The sequence below is a fragment of the Setaria italica genome, chromosome IX (assembly GCF_000263155.2).
Source record: "Setaria italica strain Yugu1 chromosome IX, Setaria_italica_v2.0, whole genome shotgun sequence".
Classification (NCBI taxonomy): Eukaryota; Viridiplantae; Streptophyta; class Magnoliopsida; order Poales; family Poaceae; genus Setaria; species Setaria italica.
Window position 1 is genome coordinate 40,131,696 of NC_028458.1, and position 8,194 is coordinate 40,139,889.

General features: G+C 44.4%; 1 protein-coding gene across 1 annotated transcript; it reads right to left on the bottom strand.

Moving 5' to 3' along the window:
* Nucleotides 1–1,479: 1,479 nt before the first annotated feature.
* On the bottom strand, nt 1,480–6,278 carry LOC101774986 (calcium-dependent protein kinase 23). The gene is made up of 8 exons (XM_004983742.2): nt 6,149–6,278; nt 4,826–5,521; nt 4,332–4,475; nt 4,098–4,250; nt 3,793–3,905; nt 3,079–3,246; nt 2,364–2,582; nt 1,480–1,939 (listed from the first exon to the last, which is right to left on the bottom strand). The coding sequence occupies exons 2-8, from the start codon at nt 5,511–5,513 to the stop codon at nt 1,817–1,819; spliced, it is 1,608 nt and encodes a 535-aa protein (XP_004983799.1). The 5' UTR covers nt 5,514–5,521; nt 6,149–6,278; the 3' UTR covers nt 1,480–1,816.
* Nucleotides 6,279–8,194: the final 1,916 nt, after the last annotated feature.

Sequence of the window (8,194 nt, forward strand, 5' to 3'; positions counted from 1 at the left end):
GCGCGAACGCGGGTTGAAAACGGAAAGCCTACCTACCAACCACCAGTAGTCCACGGCCGGGTATCCGACGGCTCCGGCCCCGCCCGCCCCCGCGTCGTTGGTCTGATCGACGGCTGGCGAAGGCGCCGTGCCCCTCGGACCCCGTCCGATGGCTGTGGCTTATCCACGGGAGGCGAAGAGGACGGGACGTATGTTCCAGAGTGAATTTCCGGGACGAGAAGGTGGGCACACCACACGCGCGGGCACGGCGAGCGAGTGATGGAATTGAAGCCACGAGACTTTGGTGACCATGGACTCTTGGCCGGGCTTCCTGTGAGTGACCGATCGATCGATCGATGTATCGGGCCATAAGGGCAAAGCAAAGGTGATGTGATCCGGCGTTAAATGCCGGAGGTGAAAATGACGCCGGGATCGGAAGAGGCCGGAGAGTGGAGAGAGAACAGAGGCGCCGCCTCCTGTCTACTGTTTTCTTGGCTGCGTGTAGGCGGTTCCTGCCACGACGAGAACTATTGGGATGGGAACGGTGAGCGTGTCTTCTTGCCCGCGAGGATGGGAACCGGTCGCCGTCGCGTCTCCCGAGACGCCGACCCGGATCTTGCCGTGCAAAGTTGCCAAAGAAACGGGGGGCTCCCGTTTACACGCACCAGCAGCGGGCTAGCCCGCGGCACGTCAGCACTCGAGCGAGCAGCTAGCTGATGAGACCGTCCGTCTCCTTGGTGTGAGGCAGCATCCGAACCGCAATTTTCTTCGCTGTTCGTTTGCTAGCCGTATCCGTGATGAGCGAAGTAGGTCAGCCGATCGTGGCGAGATGCGATCATGACATTAGACTATGCGTGCAACCTTCCATTGACCTCCGTTTTTTATATTCGTTCACGAGTCACCTCGACGAGATTTTGTCCAGTGAGATGATCGAGTTCATCCTGAGGTGACGCAGGGATCAGGCAAGAGACATCGGAGTCTGCAGTCTGCACCGTACCCCGTGACGGAAAAAAGGCGAGAGAGTCGGTGCCCTCATCAAGAGATAAAATACTCCTATGTGAAAGTTGACACGGCCTTCCAGGTTAGCTACGGTCCCGCCACGCCCTGGCCCTCGCTTTGCCGCGCCGAGTTCCACCTCAACGGCTCCCCACCCTGCTCGGCTTTTGTTTCGCGCCGACGCCATGCCGTGATCCTGCGCCATAGGATGGATCACGATCACCCCACTCACGAGGTACGGTCTTCCGTTGGACAGTGCCATGTAGTACGTACATAATTCAGAAACGATCAAGCCAACCCAGTTCATTTGGACCAAATGACCGAACTGCCAGACACCTCCACTTACTAGCGCCAATCAACTCAACCTCACCCTTACCTCACCACCCCTGCCTAACCTGTTCCCTTCTGTAAGATGGTTCCTCCAGAATTACTTGCACATTGCATCAGGTTGGTGACTTCAGACATGGCCGGAGAGATGTACCTATGCTGATTACTTTCTCCTCATAAACTCAATCAATTATATTAATGGTCAAACCATCACTCGGTTGACCACAGAAAAGAAGCAGAAGGATGCATTTCTTATATACTACTAAGTTTTTTATTAGAGCCAAAACCTTGCCTAACAAACCAATCACCGATACACACGACCACAGCTTTGTTCTTATACCACACACGCCTATACTACCAGTATGCTATAGACTACAGAGTATTAGACAGCCTTGAACCACTGATCAACTATTTAGACTATGTTCCCTTCTCCCTGATTCACAAACCTTGCCTAAGGGTTGTGAGGAACCCCATGAGGAGCCGAAGAGAACAGCATCTTTGCGCGACAGGAACATCAGTAAACTTGGGGTGCCTCCCTCAGGGGTACATTCATGCTGCTTTCCATTGTTTGCCACCCAAGTCCAGAGCTGTTGCTTTGAATCATTGCGACAAACTCAGAATAGTTGGTCTGGCCATCCTGGAAATTTACAGAAAGAGAAGTTTACACATCAGATTTTTCAGCAGGGATTTATTTTCTGCGTGCAGTTTTTTCTGCCAATGGAAAGAACATGATTCCTTGCAACACTATGAAGGAGCGTTCCATAAAAGAAACACTACCAAGGAGCATCTTAGCACACATTTTTTTAAGAAAATGGAAACGAGCATTTCGGTGTTGGTGCTAGGACTGCAAACTGTAAAGGTGTCATACATGACCTCATGGTTTTTTCATCTCCTGTCACCCAAGTAAGTTATGAAAGTGAAATCATTTAGGACGCCCACGCACTTTTGTCAAACATAAAAAACAGAATAATGTTCCAAAAAATCCAAGATCATTCTATTTCATAAACTTCTTAAAAATCACCAATCTCATAACTCATGAAGGAATCAGAAGGTAGACTTACATTGTTTTGATCAACCTCCAAGATTATCTCTTCAAGGCCTTCCATGTCACGTTCCATGGGAGGCTTTTGAAGCTTGTCAACGGTGATATAACCACTTCCATCTTTGTCAAAATATGTAAATGATGGCATCAAGTGTTCTTTGTCTTCAATGTTACTAAGGGTTACTGTGGCAGCAATAAACTCCTCCCAATTGATACTAGTGGTTGTGTCGCTATCAGCCTGAAGTAGAATTCCAAAAGTTAAATAGATAAAAGTATTTCTATAAGTCTGACAGTATTTTAATATACATGCATGCTATGCTATATTGCAATGATGCACTCCCTCCCACTTTTAAATATGTAACAGTTAGGACAAGCTAATTAGTTCATTTGAAATGATTAGCTTCTCCTAAGTGTCATATATTTAAAATGGAGGGAATATTCTAAAAAGGCATGCTTCATTGCTTCTTCCACTAAGTCCATGGGTCATCATAGTCCTCAACCCAAGCTTAGTAGAATGGAGCAACGACGACAGGAATGTGCTATTTCATTTTTGTTAACAAAAACAATTCAATAGGATGTTCAACAGCATATTAGTACTAATATTGCTTCTATGATGTCTACTTTATCTAATTCTTCCATTAGTACTTGAAAACACTATTGAAGTTTTTAAAATGATACAACATATGTTCCCATATATTGCTACTTTGCTACTACTTCATGCAGTAGCTTCTTACCGCTTCCATTAAACCATTAATCCCAGCACGCTTAAACACTGAGCAGCATCTTCTCAACCCTTCTTTAAGGTCACCGAAAGTAATCACGCCTCTGTTTTCGGTGTCGATTGCCTTGAACATTTCTCTTAAGCTAGTGATCTCCTGCTCTGGAAGATGCTCAGTCATAACCTGAATGTGAAGCAATTAGAAAGATTACTACAAACAAAAAAACAATTTAGAAAACAAATGAAATGTGATATTGCATCGCCATCCTAATACTACATATGGAACTATATCTGAATCAACCAAGAATGGCAGCTCAGACCAATTGAATCAAATGGCGAAGTGGTCTGAGCAATTACTATATGAGCTTTGAAGCATCAACAAATGCATACATGACTAACAGTATGTGCACAAACAGACAATAATGATGATAGATTACTGAATAGTAGGATAAAAAAGATTTAAGACACCAGGTAGAGAATTCTGATTTCAAGAAAATTAATCTGCCCATGATTTACAACAATTAGGTTGATTTTAACCTTTCATAGCAGGTAGAAATACTAGTGAAACTTTTATTATGTTACGATAAGAATCCATGGTGGACAAAACTAAATAAGTAATAGAAAAGCAACCTCACAAAATACTTCCAAAAATCTAGCTAATGCTGCACCATGGTGATAAAATGAATAAAAAATAACTTCTCCGTAGCATGTGAAAATGAAAAAAAAATACCTGTAGAGCTAATTTCTTTAACTTATTTGTTGCAGATAACTTGTGGAGACAAGAAACAGTTGGATCTACAGTTTGATCAGTAGCCACTCCATTATCACATATCCAGGGATGCTCTGATCATTTAGAAAGAAAATAATATCAATCTGTGAACAAGTAACATTAGCAACTCTTCGATCTTACAATAGTTGCTACAAAATTTTGGTGAAAAAATTGGTTTCAAATCATTATACAGAAAAGCAGGACACATGAACATAAGGTATTGAAATGAGGAAAAGTAATGTGGACAAGAGCTAAACAATACTAACTTAGAACTTCATGGGCTTTTAATCGCTCTGATGGACAAGGGCAGAGCATTTTTCTTATAAGATCCTTTGCGCTGTCCGATATCTTGTGCCATTGTTCTGATTCTAAATCAAAATGCCCATCTTGAACTTTATCATATACTCCTCTTCGTGTATCTGGTGCAGAATGAAACAGTCATTTAGCACATTCAGAAAAAGCAGTGAAGCAAACTTAAAATATACTTCCAGATAACTGACCTGCCCAAAATGGTGGCACACCACTTAGCAATACATAGAGTATCACTCCAGCTGTCCATATGTCAGCCTCCGGTCCATAATGCTTCTGCAGTACCTCTGGAGCAATGTAATATGGGCTTCCCACTACTTCAGTGAAAACATCACCTGAGATTTAGCAACTCTGTATTCAGAAAAAAGCTCTGGAACAGGTGTACTCTTCTACATCCCAGCATAAACTAAAGGTGGCTACAGTCGAATCAACCAGGAAAAGAACTACACAAGTAGGAAAAAATATATCTATGTCTATAGTGTTCAACAGCAAAAACAATGCTTCACGTGCTGACCACACAAAAGACCTACTGTTGTATTACTATGTAGTTCTTTAGCTTTACCTGAAAGATGGTTTGAATTAGAGGTATTTACAACCTAGCTCAAACATCAGTAAAGTATCACTTAACGAGTTTATTATTTGGCATACACACAGCCTGATGTCTTGTATTTAAGAAATATAATACCTGGTTTGAAGAACACAGAGAGACCAAAGTCGATTACTTTTATCGACAAGTCATCATCTTTATCCTGTAAGAGGAAGTTTTCTGGCTTTAGATCCCGGTGCATCACCCCAAGTGAGTGGCAGTTCTCTATGATCCCAACAATAACTCTCATAAGCTCTGCAGCCTTCTGCTCACTGTAATTCCCCTCCGTAATCCGGTTATATAGCTCACCACCTTCACAGAGCTCCATGACGATGTGCACAGCCTCCTCATCCTCATATGCATCCTTGATGGTGACTATATTCTTTTGACCTGAAAGATAGTGCATTATCTGGATCTCGTGGCGCACATCCTCAATATCTTGCATGTTGACAAACTTCTTCTTCAAGATGGACTTGCATGCATACTGACACCCAGTGCTGATCTCAGTGCAGAGATAGGTTGTCCCATATTTACCCTCTCCAAGCCTCCGGCCAAGGGTATAATGCTCTGTTACATTAGGAGTCTTTTGACCAAGGACGGAGATGGATGTTAACGTTCGTCTCAATCCTTGCTGCATAAGAACCGCGACACTGGACCTAGATGACCCCGGGTAGCAATCCTCAGTATCGTCCCCATCATCGTATCTTGAAGCCAAACGCTCATTCTGAAATTGGTTGTAATTGTTGTACTTGTTCCCATAGGTCCCATTTTGGCACTGATTTCCCATTCCTGCAACTATAGGGCACAAAATGCAACTTAAACAAAATAGCCAATGCGCTGTGGACAGTACTGGAGAAGTTTTGTAGCAAGAAAACCTACTGCCATCTATATTTTTTTTCACCCCAACAGTCAACAGAGGTACCTCGTCAGAACTCCTAATTACAAGTAATATTTATTGCACAATAAATTTAGAGCCAGATTTAGCATAAAACAGAACAGCCAGCAGCAAAACTTCTACATTACCGTATATTAACAAAATAACAACTATACCTACTATTTCGAGCCGCCGTAAAATTTTCGGATAAACAATTCTTCGACTTGGCGTATCAGTTTCGCCGTACCCTATAGCTTAAAACCCCACCAAAATCAGGACCTTCTCCCAAAGATAGTTCCCTTTCAGCTTATTGCGGCCCACAATCCCCAACCCAAGGGTTCTTGGCACCAAAATTCACCCGGCAAACCCAGATTTCCACCTAATCCTGCCCTGGAATGCCTCCTAGAGGCCACAGCAACTCCCCAACCCACCCCTTCTAGCTTCTAGCTCAAGTCCTCGCCGAAACAGATGAAATCTAAAACCGACAGCGCGTGAATGAGGTGAAATGCGGGTCCATGTGAACAGAAAGCGGCTCAGAAGGATCTTACCTGACGCTGCAGCCTCGATCGGAGCTCCGAGGCGGGAGAACCGGGGAGAGGGACCGGGAGCGGAATCCCTGCTTCCCCAGGGGCCTAAACGCAAAAACGAGAGGAGGAGAAAAATGGAGAGGAGACCACCGAGGAGACGGGAGGAGGAGGGTCTTTTATACTGGGCAGCGGGGTGGGTGGGCCGGTTGAGTGCCACGGCAGCGTGCGGCGTGGAGGACAGGTCTTACGGAGCTGGAGGCCTTCGTGGATGGCTGTGATTTTCCTCCGATGGCAGTGTCCAAAATCAACGGCTTTGATGGTAAACTTAGCATCCTTGCCATCTTTTTGCTGGTATCCGAAGCAATGCTGCATTGAGTGTTGTTCCTAAACAGTGATAAACAACAATCATGTACAGTTAGATTCGTATTTGTATATGGGTATTGTTGCGACCTGCGATGCGTGTGATTTTCGTGTAAAGTGTGAGATGATTTTCGCGAGGATAAATTATACATCAACCTACCGACGGGTACACGAGGTATTATTTTATACGTGAAGCTTGCCAAGATCAGGAACTCGATGGTGAACTCGAACACATAATTTAGACATGTTCGGACCACTTATGTCGCGTAATACCCTAGGGATCCCTGCCTCACCTTATATTGCCGGAGGCAGTGTTACAAATCGGTTGTTTAAAAGAGTACTAGTCGGATTCGACTAGAGAGTCCTACACTAATTGCTACGAGTAGTTTTCTAATCCTCAACTAGTTCTTATTCTTCACGTAGACCACACCGTCTTGCACCATAGTCTCCATGTCTGACACGTCTCGGTGTACAGTCCCGTATTGTAGGACTGTCCAAACCTTCTGGTGGGCTCATACATGTATGGTCGACAAGCCCTCGAGTACTTTTTAGTGAAATGTAGCAGTCCCAAATAGTTTTATAGGCTTCTCTGACTAGTTTGTGGTACTCTTCGAGTACTCCATCGGATCTCAGTCTTCAAACGTACTCGAGTATTGCCATGTGACTAGAATGTACTCAAGCCTTATTTAACTTGGTCTTGAATCTTGAATCTTTGAAATTTATATGGAAGTGCGATGAAAATCACACTCTATATGGATTAGCCCCCGAGCCTTAGGTTGAATCAAAGAATTAGGCTGAGGATCAATCTTGTAATTTCACATCTCTTTTACCTTGAAACCTCAAGAAAAAGCTTTTTAGCCGATGGGCACGTGGCACGCAACCCCCGAGCTGTTACACAACTAGTTTGGGTATAAGGGTCAACCATTGGTCAACGTGACCGTTCGCCCACAGTAACCTTATCTCTTTCTGAAAAAATTGAAAACTGTCAAGCAATAACTGTGGGCTTTTAAAAATAGAATAATCTTGTTAATCTCGCCTCTGTTTTAACTGTGCCCCGGTTATAAATAACGGAAGAATTCATCCCTTCTGTTTTACCCAAGCCATTCTGCCTGTTCATCTTCCACATTATAGCCCTAGCTCCGCCGCTTGCGATCCTTGAGCTCGAGTGCCATCCTCCCCCACTGTCATACATACATCTATAGGCCCACCAGAAAGTTCGAACAGACCCATATACAGGGTTGTACACCGAGGTGTGTACTACGGTGCAGGGCGGCGTAATCTACGTGGAGGACAGGAACAAGTCGAGGACTCGGAGACTACTCGTAGCAGTTAGAGTAGGACTCTCTAGTCGAATCCGACTAGTACTCTTGTAAAATAACCGACACGTAACCCTGCTCATTTGATATATAAGGACAGGTAGGGACCTCCTCAAAGGAAGTTCAGTTGAATACAAAAGAACAACACAAAGGACGTAGGGTATTACGCGATCTAGTGGCCCAAACCTGCCTAAACCGCGTGCCTATGTACACCATTGAGTTTTTCATTTTGGCGACACCCACCAACCAAAACTCTACCGCCAGGTAGGAGAAGTCGTCGAGATTTCCCTTGCGAGTTCGATGACACAAGTCATCATCAAACCCGCAGTCACGTTCGAAACAGGCGCGGCGTTCATCTTTGGCTCCTGGGTCTGCGTCGCAGACGGCGCTG

Bases quoted from the DNA above. Each gene is read 5' to 3' on its own strand.
- LOC101774986 (XM_004983742.2), bottom strand. From the start codon at position 5,513: ATGGGAAATCAGTGCCAAAATGGGACCTATGGGAACAAGTACAACAAT. The intron at 3,247-3,792 runs GTATTTTTTTTT...CTTCACATTCAG, and splicing joins TAAAGAAATTAGCTCTACAG to GTTATGACTGAGCATCTTCC. The intron at 2,583-3,078 runs GTAAGAAGCTAC...ATTCTACTTCAG, and splicing joins TTAATGGTTTAATGGAAGCG to GCTGATAGCGACACAACCAC.